The sequence below is a fragment of the Palaemon carinicauda genome, chromosome 7, assembly GCF_036898095.1.
Source record: "Palaemon carinicauda isolate YSFRI2023 chromosome 7, ASM3689809v2, whole genome shotgun sequence".
In the NCBI taxonomy this organism is placed as follows: Eukaryota; Metazoa; Arthropoda; class Malacostraca; order Decapoda; family Palaemonidae; genus Palaemon; species Palaemon carinicauda.
The window spans coordinates 54,417,364-54,439,448 of NC_090731.1; the positions used below are offsets into that span (position 1 = coordinate 54,417,364).

At 38.7% G+C, this 22,085-nt stretch overlaps 1 protein-coding gene across 1 annotated transcript in view; it reads left to right on the plus strand.

Moving 5' to 3' along the window:
* LOC137643923 (phosphatidylserine lipase ABHD16A) overlaps nucleotides 1–22,085 on the plus strand; it is a 413,125-nt gene that overhangs the window by 366,018 nt on the left and 25,022 nt on the right. The window contains exons 10-11 of the mRNA XM_068376687.1: nucleotides 5,351–5,496; nucleotides 20,006–20,110. Of these exons, the coding sequence (XP_068232788.1) occupies nucleotides 5,351–5,496; nucleotides 20,006–20,110 (251 nt within the window). The remainder of the gene's footprint in view (nucleotides 1–5,350; nucleotides 5,497–20,005; nucleotides 20,111–22,085) is intronic.

Consider the following 22,085-nt stretch of genomic DNA (forward strand, 5'->3'; position numbering starts at 1 on the left):
GTCATCATCCATTTCCTCTTCCAGTACCTCTGTAGCCCAAATTGCAGACTTTCTCCTGCATCTGAGAAATGTTCGCTCCCTCTCTGCTCCCACTATTAAGGGCTACAGGAGCATGTTGGCTTCTGTGTTCAGACATAGAGGCTTAGATCTGTCCAATAATAAAGATCTCCAAGATCTCCTTAAGTCCTTCGAGACCTCTAAGGAGCGTCGTATGGAAACTCCTTGGTGGAACTTAGACGTGGTCCTAAGGTTCCTAATGTCCGACAGGTTTGAGCCATTACATTCAGCCTCCCTGAAGGATCTCACCCTCAAGACACTTTTTTTGGTGTGCTTGGCCTCGGCTAAAAGGGTCAGTGAGATCCATGCCTTTAGTAAAAACATCGGCTTTTCTACAGATAAAGCCACATGTTCGCTTCAGCTTGGTTTCTTGGCCAAAAATGAACTGCCTTCTCGTCCTTGGCCTAAATCTTTTGATATACCTTGCCTATCAGAGATCGTAGGCAACGAGGTTGAAAGAGTACTGTGTCCAGTTAGAGCGCTTAAGTTTTATTCAGCTCGTACCAGATCTTTACGAGGTGGATCTGAGGCCTTATGGTGCTCCGTTAAGAAGCCCTCATTGCCTATGTCTAAAAATGCTTTATCGTATTTTATTAGATTTTTAATCCGAGAGGCTCATTCTCACTTAAGTGAAAAAGATCGTTGTTTACTTAAGGTCAAGACGCACGAAGTAAGAGCGATAGCAACTTCCGTGGCCTTTAAGCAAAACAGATCTCTGCGAAGTATTATGGACGCGACCTTTTGGAGGAGCAAGTCGGTGTTCGCTTCATTTTACTTAAAAGACGTCCAGACTCTTTATGAGGACTGCTACACACTGGGTTCATTCGTTGCAGCGAGTGCAGTAGTGGGTGAGGGTTCTACCACTACATTCCCTTAATCCCAATATCCTTTTAATCTTCTCTTGAAATGTTTTTAATCTTGTCTTGGGTTGTACGGAAGGCTGAGAAGCCTTTCGCATCCTTTTTGATTTGGCGGGTGATCAAATGTCGTTTCTTGAGAGCGCCCAGATTAAGGGTTTTGATGAGGTCCTGTTGTATGGGTGGTCGCCCTGGATATAACAGCTCCTGGGAGTCTTTCAGCATCCTGAGAGGATGGCTGGGCTTCGTGAGGAAAGCGGACTAATAAGGCAGAGTAATCGTCAGAGTCAGCTTCCTTACCAGGTACCTATATTTAATTGGGTTTTGTTATGATATAATTGTCAAAAACTCTAAGCATATATGCCTTTATTGTATTAATACTGGTCTCTACCCACCACCATGGGTGTGAATCAGCTATTATATATTCACCGGCTAAGTTTAATATTTAAAAATGATATTTTGATTATAAAATAAATTTTTGAATATACTTACCCGGTGAATATATAAATTAAAGGCCCTCCCTTCCTCCCCGATAGAGACCCAGCGGAATGAGAAGAACTGGAGCTGTTTACAAGTATATGCGGTGTCTGGCCGATAGTCGGCGCTGGTGGGCACACCTGCAACCTTCATGGCGATCGCTCGCGAGTTTTTGTGTTTCTGTCGAGCCGTCCGAGACGTCAGCTATTATATATTCACCGGGTAAGTATATTCAAAAATTTATTTTATAATCAAAATATCATTTTTTTAAAATCACAGTACTGCTCCCCGGCATGAAACACTTAAGTAAATGGGGATCATAATCACTCAAAAATAATTTTCTTGAATAATTTAAGCAGTAATTAATAGCAAGTCCAGGGAGACATCTCCAAAAGTACTGAATCCTAAATAACTGAACAATCTGAAGTAAGGAGCACTGCTGGTAACTCCAAGAATAACACAGAGACTGAAAGACAAAAGATGGTATGACATGTCTATGCTAACAATTGCTGGACTGTCTCATTACTATGTTAGAGGCCCAAGTCAATTGGAAGGAAAGATTACATACATATACCAAGGCACTTCCCCCCAATTTGGGGGGGTAGCCGACATCAAATAAATGGAACAAAAGGGGGGACCTCTCCTCTCTATGTTCCTCCCAGCCTGACAAGGGACTCAACCGAGTTCGGCTGGTACTGCTAGGGTGACACAGCCCACCTTTCCCCGTTATCCACCACAGATGAAGCTTCATAACGCCGAATCCCCTACTGCTGCTACCTCCGGTCATTCAAGGCACCGGAGGAAGCAGCAGGGCCTACCGGAACTGCGTCACAATCCCTCGCCATTCATTCCTATTTCTAGTACGCTCTTTTGCCTCTCTCACATCTATCCTCCTATCACCCAGAGCTTCCTTCACTCCATCCATCCACCCAAACCTTGGCCTTCCTCTTGTACTTCTCCCATCAACTCTTGCATTCATCACCTTCTTTAGCAGACAACCATTTTCCACTCTCAACATGGCCAAACCACCTCAACACATTCATGCCACAGCCCACCCTCCCCTGTTATCCACCACAGATGAAGCTTCATAATGCTGAATCCCCTACTGCTGCTACCTCCGCGGTCATCCAAGGCACCGGAGGAAGCAGCAGGGCTTACCGGAACTGCGTCACAATCGCTCGCTATTCATTCCTATTTCTTGCACGCTCTCTTGCCTCTCTCACATCTATCCTCCTATCACCCAGAGCTTCCTTCACTCCATTCATTCACCCAAACCTTGGCCTTCCTCTTGTACTTCTCCCATCAAGTCTTGCATTCATCACCTTCTTTAGCAGACAGTCATTTTCCATTCTCTCAACATGGCCAAACCACCTCAACACATTCATATCCACTCTAGCTGCTAACTCATTTCTTACACCCGTTCTCACCCTCACTACTTCGTTCCTAACTCTATCTACTCGAGATACACCAGCCATACTCCTTAGACACTTCATCTCAAACACATTCAATTTCTGTCTCTCCGTCACTTTCATTCCCCACAACTCCGATCCATACATCACAGTTGGTACAATCACTTTCTCTTTAGATTCATGCCCAACCCTCTATTTTTTACTACTCCCTTAACTGCCCCCAACACTTTGCATCCTTTCATTCACTCTGACGTACATCTGCTTGCACTCCACCATTTGCTGCAACAACAGACCCCAAGTACTTAAACTGATCCACCTCCTCAAGTAACTCCATTCAACATGACATTCAACCTTGCACCACCTTTCCTTCCCGTACATCTCAACCTTACTCTTACCCACATTAACTCTCAACTTCCTTCTCTCACACACCCTTCCAAATTCTGTTACTAATCCGCAAACAACGACTGATTTACCTCCCATTCATGGTCATTCTCGTCTACCAGTTTCAATCCTCGGTCAAGCACTCTAGCATTCACCTCTCCTACCACTCCATCAACATACGAGTTAAACAACCACGGCAACATCACACATCCCTGTCTCAGCCCCACTCTCACCGGAAACCAATCGCTCACTTCATTTCCTATCCTAACACATGCTTTACTACCTTTGTAGAAACTTTTCACTGCTTGCAACAACCTTCCACCAACTCCATATAACCTCATCACATTCCACATTGCTTCCCTATCAACTCTAGCATACGCTTTCTCCAGATCCATAAATGCAACATACACCTCCTTACCTTTTGCTAAATACTCCTCGCATATCTGCCTAACTGTAAAAATCTGATTCATACAACCCTTACCTCTCCTAAAACCACCCTGTACTTCTAAGATTGCATTCTCTGTTTTATCCTTAATCCTATTAATCAGTACTCTACCATTCACTTTTCCAACTACACTCAACAAACTAATACCTCTTGAATTACAACACTCATGCACATCTCCCTTACCCTTATATAGTGGTACAATGCACGCCCAATCTACTGGTACCATTGACAACACAAAACACATATTAAACAATCTCACCAACCATTCAAGTACAGTCACACCCCCAATCCCTGACTCCATCTCAGGTCAGCTGCCCTCTTTGCCTCACTTACCTTGCGCTTTACTTCCACATTGTTCTCTCTATATCTTTCATACTTCTCTACACTATTACTCTGCAGCCATTCTTCAAAAGCCCTCTTTTTCTCTTCCACTTTTACCTTCACTCCTTCATTCCATCATTCACTGCCCTTCCTCATGCTGCCTCCAACAAACTTCTTGCCACACACATCACTTGCAATCCCAACAAAATTTTCTTTTACTAAATTCCACTCCTCTAAATTACCAGTTTCTCTTACTTTCACTTCGTCATATGCCATTTTCAACCTTTCTTGATATTTACTTTTTACCCCCGGTTTTATTAGCTCTTCAACCCCCACTAGCTCCTTTTTACATCCACCTACTCTATTTCTGCACTCTTTTGCTACAACTAATTTTCCTTCCACCAAAAAATGATCAGACATACTGTTAGCCATACCCCTAAACATGTGCACGTCTTTTAATCTTCCAAACATTCTTTTAGTTATCAACACATAATCCATTAACGCCCTTTCTACCAGTCTTCCATTTGCCACTCTTACCCATGTATACTTGTTTTTATCTTTCTTTTTGAAAAAACTAGAACTTATCACCATCTCTTGCTCAACACACATATCTACCAGTCTCTTACCTCTCTCATTTTCACCTGGTACGCCATACTTCCCAATGACACCTTATACCTCTCCAGCGCCCACTCTAGCATTTAAGTCACCCATGACAACTACATAATTCCTTCTACCCAGTCCTTCTACACACCTAGTTAATTCTTTCTAGAACTCATTCCGCTCTTTTTCACTTTTCTCACAACCTGGCCCATATGCACTGACAAAAGCCCAACATTCCCTACCCAACCTAACCCTTACCCACATTAACCCAGATGATATCTCCTTCCATTCCACTACTTTGCCTGTCATCCATTCACTCACCAATAAAGCCACACCTTCTCTTGCTCTTCCCTTTTCAATCCCAGACACTCTACCAGACATTTCACCAAACATCACTTCACCTTTCCCTTTTATCTTTGTCTCACACAAAGCCAATATATCCATCCTTCTATTCCTAAACATACTTCCAATCTCACATCTTTTACTCTCTATTTTGTATTTTAGGTAAATGTTTATATTACCAATATTCAAGAGAGAAGCAATATGACATCAGTATATTTTCAGTGATCTGCAAAACATAAGTATTGCTATGATCATAGACAGGCAAGGTGTGATTTCTTGTCAAATTTTCTAATCCAAAATCGTATTGGGTTTGTAGTGTTCTTGTTTCTCTATTTAACTTTTTGATGTTTTCTTTATAGAGTATACACAATTTTTATTCAATATCTTAATATTTCTAGCTCATTTTCTATCACTAAATACTTGTTCTGTAATTTATGTATAAAGTTTTTATTTTATTGCAGGTGCCATTATGAATGAAAGAAATGTTGATGCTGATGTTTGTTCAACCTTGTTGTCTTCATATATTCACGAAAATGGCGAATCTTATCCAATGATGATCGGCGAGGATATGAATGACAATGACAAAACCAAAATGATTCTTTATCTTGTAAGTGAGCGGCTTGTTCATGCAAGTAAACATTTCTTTGATCAAATTTTTTAAAAGAGGTATAAGATTTTGGGTAATTGTCATAATATATCACCACTCCAGAAATATTGATAATCTATATTCTGCACATTATTTTCTTTTACTGTGTAATATAACCCCCAAAAATGCTTTTAACCCTTTCACTACGAGGCCATGGATTTGCTACTGGAGCTCTATACAAGATTTCACATCATCGGTTATACTCGCTCATTTATCCTATAATAAGCTACATTTCCATGTTTATTTGTTTTACTGCTGATTACAGAATAATTTTTTCAAGTTTGCTTTATTCTCCATTGTATTTCACTAAACAACCGAAATGTTTTTCATTCATTGGTAAGTGATCATAGTATAATATTGAAAATTTTTTTTATTTAATTATCTCTAAATAATGGTAAAGCACTGTGATTTTATATGTAAAAAAAAAACTTCATATTCATTGAAGTGACTATGTTTTTCTGTTATAATTCCACGATAAATTGCCGTCTAAAGATATAAAACAACTCATTAGCAATAAGAACTTTACGTTGTACAGAAATGTAATGAAAATATCCATTAATTTCCTTTGACACAAGAAGTATTTTATAATTATAAGGGATTGTAAAGTGATGCGATTTATGTGTAAAAAAAAACTTTATATATTTATTGAAGCGACTATGTTATTCCATAATAATTCCATGATAAATAGCCATCGAAAGATATAAAACTACTCAACAGTAATAATGGAATTTATGTCATACAGAAATATAATGAAAATATGCATTTATTTCCTTTGACACAAAAAGTATTTAATAATGTATGATTTATAAGGTATAAATATGATTAACAAACACAGAGAGAGAGAGAGAGAGAGAGAGAGAGAGAGAGAGAGAGAGAGAGAGAGAGAGAGAGAGAGACTCTCTCTTATTGCCTTATTCTATGTTTGGGTTCCCCCAGGTCCCTCAGTGTGAGGCACCTCGTATATCCACCAGAGAGTTGCTAATGCATCTTTCGGTGTATTTTGCATCTTCCGGTCTTGGATGGTCTGGGATGCATCTTAGGTATTTATCGAGCTTATTCTTAAACACATCTCTGCTCACTCCTGATATGTTTCTTAGATGAGCTGGCAGCACATTAAATAGTCGCTGCATTATCGATGTTGGTGCATAGTGGATTAATGTCCTGTGCACCTTCCTTAGTTTTCCTGGTATAGTTTTAGGCACTATTAATCTACCTCGGCTTGCTCTTTCTGATATATTTAGCTCCATGATGTTTTCAGTAATTCCTTCTATTTGCTTCTATGCTTGTATTATCATGTAGTGTTTTCTTCTCCTTTCTAGACTGTATAGTTTTAAAAATTGCAGTCTTTCCCAGTAGTCAAGGTCCTTAACGTCTTCTATTCTAGCAGTATAGGACCTTTGTACACTCTATTTGTGCAATATCCTTTTGGTAGTGTGGGTACCATATCACATTGCAGTACTCGAGTGTACTACGTACATAAGTTTTGTAAAGCATAATCATGTATTCAGCTTTTCTTGTTTTAAAGTGTCTGAATAGCATTCCCATTTTTGCTTTACATTTAGCCAACAGTGTTGCTATTTGGTCGTTGCATTACATATTCCTATTTAACATTACACCAAGGTCTTTAATTGCTTCCTTGTTTGTGATTGTCTCGTTATTAGGTCCCTTGTATGCATATACCATTCCTTCTCTGTTTCCATAATTTATTGATTCGAATTTATCGGAGTTAAATACCATCCTATTTATCTCCGCCCATTCATATATTTTGTATAGATCTCTTTGTAGTGAGTTCCTATCTTCATCACAAGTAATTTCTGTACTTATTCTTGTGTCATCGGCGAAACTTCTCACTACAGAGTTTTTAACATCACAGTCTATGTCTGAGATCATAATAACAAACAGCAGTGCAGCTAATACCGTACCCTGTGGCACGCCAGATATTACCTGATCTTCATCTGATATCTCGTCATTTGCAACCACTATCTGTTTTCTGGTTTGCAGGAATTCTTTTACCCATTTTCCTATCTTTCCCACAATATTATGCTTTCTTATTTTTTTCTCTAATATATTATGGTCTACCTTGTCAAAGGCTTTTGCAAAATCTAGATAGATCACGTCTGTGTCTTTTTCATTTATCATATTTTTGTATGTTTTCATAGTGTGCTATCAGTTGGGTTTGTGTACTTTTTCCGGGGCACAAAACCGTGTTGACCTATATTAAACAAATTATTTTTAACCAAATGATTCATTATTTTCTTTTTACCCTCTCATACACTTTCATAGTATGTGATGTTAGACTAGCAGGTCTATAATTGCTTGCCTCTAGTCTTGATCCACTTTTGAAAATAGAGGTTATATAAGCTAATTTATGTTTAACATATATCTCGCTCATATCTGCACTTTGTCTTAGCAGTATTGCAAGCATCTTCGCGATAGTGTGTACAGTTTTTTTTCAACAAAATCGCTGGAACTCCATCTGGTACGGCTGCCAATCCATTTTACATACATATACCAAAGGCACTTCCCCCAATTTTGGGGGGTAGCCGACATCAACAAGAAACAAAACAAAAAGGGGACCTCTACTCTCTACGTTCCTCCAGCCTAACCAGGGACTCAGCCGAGTTCAGCTGGTACTGCTAGGGTGCCACAGCCCAACCTCCCACATTTCCACCACAGATTAAACTTCATACTGCTGAGTCCCCTACTGCTGCTACCTCCGCGGTCATCTAAGGCACCGGAGGAAGCAGCAGGGCCTACCGGAACTGCGTCACAATCGCTCGCCATTCATTCCTATTTCTAGCACGCTCTCTTGCCTCTCTCACATCTATCCTCCTATCACCCAGAGCTTTCTTCACACCATCCATCCACCCAAACCTTGGCCTTCCTCTTGTACTTCTCCCATCAACTCTTGCATTCATCACCTTCTTTAGCAGACAGCCATTTTCCATTCTCTCAACATGGCCAAACCACCTCAACACATTCATATCCACTCTAGCCGCTAACTCATTTCTTACACCCGTTCTCACCCTCACCACTTCGTTCCTAACCCTATCTACTCGAGATACACCAGCCATACTCCTCAGACACTTCATCTCAAACACATTCAATTTCTGTCTCTCCATCACTTTCATTCCCCACAACTCCGATCCATACATCACAGTTGGTACAATCACTTTCTCATATAGAACTCTCTTTACATTCATGCCCAACCCTCTATTTTTTACTACTCCCTTAACTGCCCCCAACACTTTGCAACCTTCATTGACTCTCTGACGTACATCTGCTTCCACTCCACCATTTGCTGCAACAACAGACCCCAAGTACTTAAACTGATCCACCTCCTCAAGTAACTCTCCGTTCAACATGACATTCAACCTTGCACCACCTTCCCTTCTCGTACATCTCATAACCTTACTCTTACCCACATTAACTCTCAACTTCCTTCTCTCACACACCCTTCCAAATTCTGTCACTAGTCGGTCAAGCTTCTCTTTTGTGTCTGCTACCAGTACAGTATCATCCGCAAACAACAACTGATTTACCTCCCATTCATGGTCATTCTCGCCTACCAGTTTTAATCCTCGTCCAAGCACTCGAGCATTCACCTCTCTCACCACTCCATCAACATACAAGTTAAACAACCACGGCGACATCACACATCCCTGTCTCAGCCCCACTCACCGGAAACCAATCGCTCACTTCATTTCCTATTCTAACACATGCTTTACTACCTTTGTAGAAACTTTTCACTGCTTGCAACAACCTTCCACCAACTCCATATCACATTCCACATTGCTTCCCTATCAACTCTATCATATGCTTTCTCCAGATCCATAAACGCAACATACACCTCCTTACCTTTTGCTAAATATTTCTCGCATATCTGCCTAACTGTAAAAATCTGATTCATACAACCCCTACCTCTTCTAAAACCACCCTGTACTTCCAAGATTGCATTCTCTGTTTTATCCTTAATCCTATTAATCAGTACTCTACCATACACTTTTCCAACTACACTCAACAAACTAATACCTCTTGAATTACAACACTCATGCACATCTCCCTTACCCTTATATAGTGGTACAATACATGCACAGACCCAATCTACTGGTACCATTGACAACACAAAACACACATTAAACAATCTCACTAACCATTCAAGTACAGTCACACCCCCTTCCTTCAACATCTCAGCTTTCACACCATCCATACCAATCCATTTTTAATTTAGCTTGTAGCCTTAACACTAGAATGCCTGATGGAGTCATTTTGACTCCTTGCTACTATTAAAATAGCTCCTGGCTCGGTTCTTCCATATTTTTTAGGAATCCTTTCGTGACTTTTATTGATTTTGAGTGTATTACATCCTACAAGTGTAGAAAAGTTTACCGGATTACTTTAGATATAATTTTTTCCTATGTTGTAATGGATGCCCAAGGGAGTCATTTTGGCTCCTTTCTGTGAAACTTCTAAATCATATGAATTCCGTTTTCTAATAATTTTACATTATGTTGAAGATTATAAGTTAATTTTTGCTTTATTACAAGCTGACAAATGTTTTCTTACACTATTTTCTAATTTTATGAACGCATTTCCTTGTGATTCAAGTAAATTTTCAAGAAACATAACATTTTGTATTTTACTGATATTCATTGAATGACTATGTACTTTTTAAATATAAAACTTACCCACTGGTTATATAAGAATGGCTAACGTCCCTGACGCTCGGCAGGAAATCCAAAATCTTGCGCGGCTATCGCAGATATGCCAGGTGTACACTAGTGCCCTCTCGGTACAACAGGTAGAACTATACCCAACCTCTTCAGATTTTTCCCTGCCACCATGGTGGCCAGTTCTATTGGAATTCTCTCTCGCTTTTACTCTGTTTGGACGTTATTTGGTGATGTATTAACGTTTTTTGAGTTTGGGCTTTCGCTTTTTTGTTTTATTTGAACTGTGATCACGTATTTATAACTTAAAAGGTAAGATTAAAAGTTTTTTCGACCTATTTTTAAACCTCACGAAAGCATAGGGCGAGAGGTAAACATCTCGTCCATTGATGACGTCACAGCCTTATGTCGTAGGCTATAAGTCCGACTTGCTTTACAAAGAATTATAAGTGGATACTTTCTTTTGAAATATTAAGTTATAAATTTAATTAAAGGATTATTGATCTAAGAAAAATTTATCCTTTTAATAGTTTTTGTTGAGGTAATCTTCGATTTGTTTGCAAAGATTAACTAGCGTTCAGTTGTTACGCAGTTGTCAGTATTGTTACAATATTACAATATTTAGTAGAGATTTTATGAATAGTACATTCTTTTTACTTCTCAAGTTTTTAGTTGTACTATATAAAAGGAACATTTTAGTTTGAAATTAATGGTCCTGTCAGTATTTTTCCTTAGTCAGAGATTAAAGGAAGTTAAATTTCACTTAATGTTTATACGAATCGATGTAGCGCACGATTCTATGTATCGTTGTTTCCTTAGTGGAATACTAAGATTGTTCGTATATTAAGTGTAAATGTTGTCAAATATTATACGCGCTTTTCAGGCGCTAAGCTGAAAACAAAATTAGATTCGTTCTGCGTATTTATATTTCAAACAACAGCTCTCGTCGATGAGGTAGTCTTATCGACCGGCTGTTGTTGGTGAGGCTGGGCGTTAGTCTTCGGTGGTAGACCCGTTGTCGCAAAGGCGGCCTGTTGTCTCTTGGACTGACGTGATATCGCACAGGCGGTCTCCCAGCTACTTTGTGTTCCTTCCTTTCTGCAGGCGTCACTCCATGTCAGAGATCAGAGTTGCTTTTTGCGCCCATGTCTTCGGCTCTTTTTCCGCAGGATTTAGTTAAAGAAGTGCCTGCAAATTAGGCTCAGAAGGCTACTCAAGATTTGGTTACTAAAACAGCCAGTAAGGTTTTGCCTACGTCCTTCTCTTCTCGTAGAACTAAGGAGGGGACATCATATTCTTATTCTGCTCAGCCTTTTCGAGGTAAACCTACAGGGAGAAGTACTTTCAAACCAGAGGCAAGGAGGCAAAGGAAAAGAGGAGTCAAGCCCAGTCGAGGCAGGGTCTGACTGCTCTCCCCTCCAAGCAGCAGTGGGAGCCAGGCTAAACAACTTCTGGCAGGCCTAGGAAAAGAAGGGAGCGGACCCTTGGTTCGTACGTCTTCTATTTAATCAGAGCACAGCTTCAATCGAATGACGTTCGACGTTCTTCCTGTCTACTAGACTAGGAAGTTAATCCTCATGTAGGCACGCGAACAGAACTTACTCTCACAGCAGGTGTGTTGCGATTCTTAAATGAGAAGCAATTGAGTGTGTTTTTTCTTCCACAAGAGGAACGGAAGTCAGAAGAATCACATATAATCCTGGCTCTTCCTCTGGAATCTGAAGCACAGTCAGGGAAGAAAGAGTTTGTCCTCTTAGAAGGACGCAACACCTAGACTTGGTCGTCAACAATCAATACGTCCGAGACATTTCAGGAGTCGTATGTTTTCTTGTAACTTATCCCTCAGTTACTGATGTTCGCCGGAAATTTTTTCTGTTGAAAAAAGGCGACATGTCAGCGCCAAAATCGGGTAAGACACATAATTCTTCTAGAGAAGAGGTGCTCAGTTTGCATCTGTTTACACTTCCTCTCCGCCCCCAGTTTGAGGAAATGTTTAGTACTTTCTTCTGGGGTCGAGCGACTACTGTTAACGGTATCTCATAGCATGGGATACATTCAGGTCATGCACAAGGCGCGCTGGGAATGTCATAGGGACTCTCCCAGGTCGCTCACGGGGCTGTGGTTGATGATCTCTTCTAGCCTTCGCTCACACTTGAGTTGGCGCACAAGCTGCCCCGCGAGTGTAGGGTTGGTCTGAGCTAAAGGAGGTAAATTTCATCTCTTTTTAGCATTTACGATTCTTGGGGGGGGGGGGGGGAATGTTTTCTCCTAAAAGGGTAAGGACTACCTTAGATCAAAGGGATGGTTTTCCGTTAGTATCATACAGCATAGTTCTCCGATGCTCAGCAACGTCTCCTCGCAAAGATAGGCTCTTGTTGCGGGAGGCGGTAGAGCATACGCTTGTAGCGGCACAGACGTGCACGCGGTCACAGATGCTGACTGTCAAAGTTGATCCTTTCAACTAGTTGTCCCATCCTTGCGATCTGCGGGATACGCGTCTCCACTCATGCGGACGCATGCTACACGCGATCATCTCTTGACAAACATGTCAACCTGAAATACTAAGCAACCTAGACGCATGTGCCAGCCTGGACATATACTGTACTGGATAAGGTCAGTCAGGTTTTTCCGCATCATGATAGACTAACAGTTGCTCCTTTGTGCCACTGACCGGACACGATGCTGTTGCCTACTTGCAGCACGCTGTAGATTTACAGCAGGCGAGACGTACACAGAGTGCTGTATCCGCTCGACAAGGTGAACGCATACAGTACGCTAGCACCTTACGGGGATGCAAGCACATGCGACATTATAGTCGCATAATAGACATATACAGTCTAGTCTTTGGCTCACAACATTATGGACAGACTGTTGTCTTTTCTTCGCGTCGCTCTTGCCTCACAGCTAACGCTTTCTCTCATCAAACTTTGACTTGAAGTGTGTTGAACATTTGTTGGTACACACAATCAGGTCTTAACTTCACAGCATGAGGTTCATGTTGTTGATGCTTCTTTTCAGCAGGCCTAGCTTCAGTATTGGTTTCTTGCGACTGATATGGATGCGTGTTGGGAGGAGGTCTAGATCTTGTCTCTCTCTCACGACTTGCTGAGCATATACAGCAGGCCGGAACCATACTGGACCCATGCTGGGATCATGCTGGGTGTTTGCTGGAAGCATGTCATCAGTCCGTTTTTTCCTGTGTCAGGATCACGAATGCTTTATTTTAAACCAAGCTTTAGGTCTAGCTGCCTCCAGTATTTTGGAAAACCCCTATGATCAAGAGGTTGTTCAAAGGAGACAGCTGAGGCTATCGCTTGTACAAGGGACCTTTGCCTCAAGGTTTTACAACCCAAATAGGGTGTATTATGGAGTATAGATTGCATCTATAAAATAAAGACCTTATAGATCTTCTCAGGTCATTTGAGATGACTTAGAAGGGTCAGCAAGATGCTCCAGCCTAAAATTTAGGGGTGGTTTATGGAATTTCGCGGTAGTGACAGATCCGAGCCTTTACACTTGGTTTTTATTTAAGGCCTAACTTTGGAGACTTTCTAAATAAGTCTACTATGGTTGAGAGCCAGTGAAGTTCAATCTTTTAGCAAGAACATGGACTTCACAATGGTTAAGCCATAGGCGCCTTGCAACCTGGATTCTTGATCATTAACAAACGTCCTCATCCATGGCCTAAATCTTTCGGGATCTTTATCCTCTCGAATTTGGTTTGTGAAGGGCTGTGAAGAGTATTTTACCCGGTTAAAATGATGGAGTTTTATCGGGACAGAACCAAAGAGGTTAAGAGTCTATTCATGACTCTTTGGTGCATGGTCAAAAAGCCTGCGTTATCTATGTCTAAAACGCTCTATCGTCTAGTATAGACTTTAATTACAAGAGTTTTTTCATACTGTTGTGTGACAGATCGTAACATGTCGAAAGAGTAAAGACTCATGAAGTTAGAGCTATAGGAGCTTCTGTAACTTTTAAACTAATCTGTTCTCTGCAAAGCATCGCGTATACAACCTTGTGAAGGGGTATTCCTGTATTCGCCTTGCATTTCTTAGATCGTATTCAGTCTCTTTATGAGGACGTCTACGTTTTGGGTTCGCTTGTAACAACGAGTGCAGTAGTAGGTGAGACATTCACCACTACATTTCCCTGGATTCCTAGTACCCCTGTTCTTCTCTTGCAACTGTTATATATGTTTTTATGATTGTACGTGAAGATTGGTCGACAATCTTCCGCAATCTTTGATCTAGTCAGGTGGTCATTTTGTTCCTAGAGAGTGCCCGGAACAAGGGTATTAGTTGAGGTCCTGTCATGTTATAGGTTATTGAACCGTTTGACAGCTCCTAAAGATCATCAGCTCCCTGGGTGGACCACTGGATCTTCTAAGGATAGCAGACAAAATGAGGCAGAGCATTGCTGTCAGCTTCCTTATCAGGTGAGAACCTCTTAAGTGGTTTGTGTAACGCTTAAGTGAATTTCCAATTATGTAGCTGTCTCTGACCCACCACCAAGGGTGTCAATCAGCCATTCTTATATAACCAGTGGGTAAGTTTTATATTTAAAAATTTTATTTTCATAATAAAATAAATTTATTAATATACTTACCCGCTGGTTATATAAGTTAAAAACCCACCCTCCTCCCCTCTAGAGACCATGGGGCATGGAAAATCTGAAGAGGTTGGGTATAGTTCTACCTGTTGTACCGTGAGGGCACTAGTGTACACCTGGCATATCTGCGATAGCTGCGCGAGATTTTGAATTTCATGCCGAGCGTCACGGACATTTCTCTCCTCGTTTTCATTCATACATCTGGCAGCAGTTGCAGAGCCTAATGCTAGTTCAACTGTTCATTTCATTACAAATAAAGAAGCAGATGAGTGTATTTTGGTAGATGATGTTGCTTCGGATGGTGCAAAGTGGAAGCAAATTCTGGCTGATAAATGCTCAGGTGGCAGACGGTCAGAACAAAATATTTTACGAGAAATGCATGGACCTACAGGCCATGCAAAAAGATGTATCACTGTTGGTAGCCCAGCAAGTGCATGGCGACTAATGATTGACAAATTCATAATACAGCACATCAAAAACACATAAGAAAAGCCAAAATTTCTCTCTAAATGATGAAGAACTTGAAGCATTTATTGCTGTTATGTATGCCCGAGGTGTAGCACGTAAGAAAGACAGACCTGTGCATAGCCTTTTGAGAGATAAATAGGGTATTCCACTATGCAAGCAAGCTATGTCAAGAAACAGGTTCTGTGAAATTCTACTGTTTTTGCAATCTGACTATAAATCTACACGTTCAAAGAGACTCAAAACTGACAAATTTGCATTATTTTCTACAGAATGGAATAGATTTATAGATAACAGCATTGCTTGCTACAAACCTGGGCCTAATATAACTATTGACGACCATCTCTTCCCTAGTAAGGCAAGATGCCCTTTTCCACAATTTATGGCATCAAAACCTGATAAGTACGGTCAGAAGTACTGGTTAGCTGTAGATAAGGAGAGTAAATATCTGGTGAATGGATTTCCTTATGTAAGTAAAGAAGAGCATTGTCCTCCAGAAGAGAGGGTTGCAGATTATGTGGTCATGAGACTAGTGGATCCCTATTTGAATAAAGGGAGAAATGTCACAACAGATAATTATTTTACATTGGTCAACTTAGCCAAGCAACTAAAGAAAAAGGGAACCAGTATCATAGGGACCATGAATAAAATAAGAAGAGAAGTGCCTGCGACAGTTAGAACCAAGAAAGACAATTTGTATTCTACCAAGCTTTACAAGTCTGGTGACATGACTCTCACAGTTTATCAGGGAAAACTCAAAAAAAATGTTGCAGTTCTTAGCACTCTTCATCAAGATGTTTCTTTAGAAAATAATGCTAAGAAAACACCGGAAACAATCAAATTTTACAACGAAACAAAATATGGAGTGGCCATTTTGGACCAAATGGCTTGAAAGTATTCAGTGAGGCGTGTACAAGGCGATGGCTTATTCATTCCTTCCAAAATACCTTAGACCTGGCAGCTATAAATGCATGGGTTATCTACAAGGAAGTGACAAATGAAAAAAATTATCAGGAAAGAATTCCTAGAACAACTATCCGAAGAATTAGCAAATATAAATACACAGTCGAGGAAGAAATTGGATCAGAGGGAAAATCAAGGAAATGGAGAAAACAAAGATCAAAGCAGAGACCTAAAGAAATACTGCCACGTGAAGGCTCATTGCAAGAAAAACCGTACAGTAAGAAGTTGCACAAGACGTGAAAAAACTTTGTGGGACCTGCACCTCAAAAGTTGAACGTGTGTGTAAAAAATGTGATCTGAAATAGATTCAAATGGATATTCATGTAGTTGTCCATCATATGATTACTAGGATATCTACCTCTTTATTTTCTAGATTTTTTCAGTTTCTTCATTCCTGTATACATTGGAATACAAAGGGTATTCCCAAAAAAATGGTAAAAATAAAAGATCTATTAGCCCAATCAAACGTTTATCATTTTTTTCTTAAGACAAATATTATGAGCCCTACAACTGAAAAAAATTACTCTTTATTTATGTAATAATGAATATAAGAATCAGTATATAAACTTTTATATACATAATTAAGGTTGAAAATATATAGGAGTCAAAATCACTCTCCTTGGGCATCCATGTGGATAACTAAATTTGATTATGAGTATTTCTAACAAAAGAACATTGAACACAATAATATTACATTGTTTGAATAGAAAACTGGTTATAACAATAAAAAGAAATGATAGAAAACTAATTATTTCCTGAAATAACCAAAAAATCCTCTGGGAGTCAAAATGACTCTCTTCGGGCATCCAGGCACATAGCTAAAGCCGGGCATCCTAGAGTTAACCATATCTGCTTCATTAATATCTATATCCATTAGATATTCAATATTTTCTTCTCTCATTTCTGTTTCATTATTCTCATTTGCAATTCTTGGCGTGAACTCACTCTTATATTTTTCTGCTAATATGTTGCATATTTCCTTTTTTTTATTCGTTAACCGTCCTTCAATTCTTAGAGGGCCTATTTCTAATCTACCTTTATTCATCTTTTATGCATAGGAGTAAAGTACTTTGGTTTTTTTTTTCTTTATTTTGAAGTGTCCTTTCTTCTAAGTCCCTTTTTTCACTTTCTTTCGATTGTATAATCTTTTGTTCTGCATTTTCTATCTTACTTTTTATTTCCATCATTTTCCATACATTTTTTTTTTTTTTGCAAAATTTTTCTTCCACTTTCTAATTTTCTGAAATAAGATCCTTCTGTCTCTTGGTAGGCATGTCTGTTGTTTATTGTTTTTTTTTTTCAGTACATATTTTTCATCAATTTTCTCCAGTATTTTGTACAGTATGTCCGTATTTACCTGTATATTATCACTTACGAATACATTTTTCCATTCTTTGTTCAGTTCTTCATTTATTTCTGACCATTTTATATTCTTACTATAAAAATTATATTTTCCATATCCTTCCCATTGTTTTGTGCTTAGATTATCTCTGTGATCACTTGCTTTGGAATGGACTATTAATTCTATGACGTTGTGGTCTGAAATTCCCGTGTTATACACTATTATTTCATTAACATATTTCACCTCATTCACAAATACTAAATCTAGGACATTTTCCTTTCTTGTTGGAATGTGGTTTATTTGTTGCATATGTTCTAATAGCATATCTTGAAGCTTTTCAAATTGCCTCATCTTCTGCACTACTATTACTCTCTTTTTTATATGTATATATACAACCACTTTCTTCTATCCGTTCTTTCCAATCCACGAAAGGAAAGTTAAAATCTCCGGATAGGAGTATATTCCAGTCTTTATGGTTTCTACATATATCATCTATTTTTTCTATTATTATGTCAAACTCCTTAGTATTTGGTGGTCTGTAAACTACAATATTCACTAGTTTTTCAAATTCAAATTCTACCGCAATCAATTCACATTCTGTGTTGCTGTATTTTTCATAGACTTTTCCTTGATTTATGTCTCTTCCATATATTGCGGTTCCCCTTTGATTCCTATTTGTTCTGTCTGATCTATATGTTTGGAAACCCTTTTTCTGGTCATCACTGCCAGTCTCTTGGGAATACCATGTTTCACTTGTTTTTAATATATCTATTTTTTCAATTTGGGTTAGTTCTTCTAAGAACGCTATTTTCCTTTTAGAGTTACTCGTGACTAAACCCTGTGCATTCATCACTATTATGGTTTGTGTTTCATCCCTATTATTTATTATTGGTAATTATATGAATTTTCCCATGCTTCCTTCCTGTTCTGATATGTTGTTCTTTTCTCCATTTCCAGGAATTGTACCATTAAAAAATCCAACTTTTCTTTTATATATGCTCTTTCGCCTTCATATTTATTTTTGTGTGTATACCTGCAATTATCCCCATATCTGCACCAACCCCTGGCATTATAGATGCATTCTTTGTAGTTGGGCTCTAATTGTGCATATTTGGGTTGAAAGGCATATCTTGGGGCCTTTTGTGCATAGCACGGTATATACTCTGCTTGTTTTTTTTGTTTCATTTTTGCTTTCATTTTTCTTTTCTGTTTGCTGAGTTTTCTTACTTTCATTTATGGTTGCAGGATGCATATATCAACATTTTTTTTTTTATTTGCATCCTTTTCCTTCTTTTAGGTTTTTGCATATTTTTGGATGGAGATCTTTGCATTCGACTCCATATCCTGCGTAGAAACAGTAGAATGGCAATAAATGGAAATAATCACAATAGGCTAACTTTTTCTCGTGAAAACAAGGAATAATACTACAGTAATATGAAATATATAAAACATGAAGAGGATATTATTTTGTAGAAATGATAGTTGAGAAAAAAGGAAAAAAATGAATCTCGTCATCTGTCAACTATTTCCATTACTGGTAATGGTAAGTTTTCTTCTCTTGGGCAGGATTTATAGTCGAAGGCGGGGAGACTTTCTCTGTGATTTGGACACTGACAACATAGAAAAACAATAAAATAGACCTTACATAATCATGCATAAGGACTGGAATTGCAAGTATTTTTGGTTGGTGATGAGGTTAGATGTAAATACACTAAAATAGACTTTATATAATTATGAATAAGGACTAGAATTGCAAGTATTTTTGGTTGGTGGTAGGATGATAGACTCCCAATTGGGGGTGTCAAGGGGGTGGGGTTTGAGTAAAGCTAAAGTAAGGGAATGTCGCCATTTGCTAGAGAGAGAGGTGTGATTATTTCATGGTCACATAAGAAGACTAAAATAGCTCTTATGTATTCAGAAGTAAAGGCTAGAATCCCAAAAATCTTGTTGGTTGGCTGAAGACAGGAGGAGGAGTGAAATTTCCCCGAGTGTGAACTTGCGTGATATACAGCCCTGTGCTATACTCTTTCTTAGCTTATGAAAATTATAAGGATAATAATCATAATGATGATAATAATGAAGATGATGTTATCCTGACGTCACTGTGTATTACCGGGCATGTTTTAACGTATAGAAGGCGAAGGGGTTAATTGCATATATAAAACAAAGAATTATATTAAAAACCAGAAGGAAGGGGTAAAGAATATGCTGTCATTAATATCATAATTTGCCATATGTATTTATCTTATTTTCAACGTAAATGCATGCTTATGAAAAATTGCTAGGTCATTATTAAAACGGAAAGATTCCAATGAGAAAATTATGAATTAAAAGTAAGGGCAACTAGCATTATAAAAAGTTTTGTATTTAGTAAAGGGTGAGATATTCAAAGTTATGGAATTAAATTTCTACATTGCAGGCTAGCAAATACTTAGTTGACTTCAACAGCTCTCACAACAATCCTCTCGAACCAAGTTACTTCCGTAAACCTTGGAGACCCATCACAGATTCATCATATGTCCAGGTTAGCAAATTTTTATTAAATGTTATAGCTGTAGCTTCAATGTTAATTTCAGTGTTAATTTTGAAATAATTTACTAGGGTGCTGTTTATATTATTTATTTGGCTTTTGGTATATTTCATCTTCTAATGTAATGGGAATTAATAAGAGTATCACTGAAAAATAAAAACCCCAGATATTAGGTAAAAGTTAATACATTTTGATTTTTATTAAATTTGTATGTTTAAACTTGCTAAAAAATTAGTAACTTAGATATATCTAAAATAACCAAGTCCTGTAAGACCTAATTGCATCACAGAGAGTTTGTCACCTGTCAAAAGGTATAAACCTTTTGAATGGTGACAAACTCTCTGTGATGCCACTAAGGTTTTCTCAAATCAAATCTTAGTTTTGAAATGGAGGTAAAAGACAGCATTTACTTTTTGGATTAATGCACTGCCTGGTCTCTATTTGCTTTATTTTAAATATTAGAACAGGGATTTCAATATGACATAAGAATACCAAAGAAATATTGTCTCCCCTGTTTTAGGGACAGGGCATCAAAGTGCAAAGCATGCAGTCTGTGTGAATAAGAAATACCTAGATACCTTCGAGTTCAGGTGCTCTTAAACCTGAATATAGCCCCTTCAATGCTAAATCTTTTCTGCAATGGGTGATGTCATTACAATGTCATCGTTGCATAGTCAAATGAACACACACTCCAAATGGGAACCAGTCTACCGGTGCATCAACTTGCGCCCAGCTGCCATCTTCCATTCCATCATAGTACAGTATAATCAACATCACAGTGAAGTGAATAATCTTGAAATAAGATTAAGATAAGTAACTGGAATCACGTTTTGGTTATCACTACTGTACTTTCATTTTGGATAGCGTCAGCATACATTGGATTGTAATTGAATCTGCCAACAATTAAGTAGCCCTTGTTTTGATTTCTGAATCATATGGTGTTGCTAGCCATTCTTGAAACATGGACTGAATTTAGTAGTTTACCGTTCCGAGTGCTAAAATTTTATACCTGTTTCTAATTGAATAGTAAATATAGATTCCTTATTGTAGTAATTTTATCGGACAAATATTGATAATTAAAATACCGGTTTAGTTAGTTTTTACCCTGGTTATCATGTTTAGCATGAGAGTGTGTATGTATATAGGGTGTAGGTTGGTCAGGGCACCAACCACTCATTGAGATACTACTGCTAGAGAGTTATTAGATACTTTGACTGGCCAGACAGCACTACATTGGATCTCTCTCTGGTTACGGCTCATTTTGTCTGCCTACACATACTCCGAATAGTCTGACCTATTCTTTGCACATTCTCCTCTGTCCTCATACACCTGACAATACTGAGGTTACCAAGCAATTCTTCTTCGCTCAAGGGCCTGACTAATTTATCCCTTTTACCCCCATGGACGTACTGGTACATCCTTGCAAAAAACTGCTATTTACATTGTTTGCATATTTTTGATAACTTTATGAGAAACTTCAGGCATTTTCCAAAAGAATGAGACCAACCTAACCTCTATGACGAAAATTAAGGCTGTTAAAGCAATTTTTAAAAAATTTATTGCATAATGTGCATGAATAAGAAAATGCCTGGGGGTAAAAGGGTTAATGATGTTCATCGGCTACTTTACTCTTGATAAGGGTAGAAGAGAGACTGTAGGGTGGTAAGCAGCTCTACTAGAAGAAGGACACTCCAAAGTCAAACCCTTGTTCTATATTGTTGGGTAGTCCCATAGCCTCTGTACCATGGCCTTCCACTGTCTTGGATTAGAAATCTCTTGCTTGAAGGTACATTTTGGAAGGCTGTTCTATCTTTTTTCTCTACCTCTTGTTTTTTAAGCATAGGGATCTAGAAAAGCTAGACCAAGTTACGAGCTCTGCTTCCCATCTGATCAGTGAAGATAAGCAACGTTGGGCCTTCGTATCCAGCACGATGGATCACTTGGATCTCAATAAGTTACATTTTTAAAC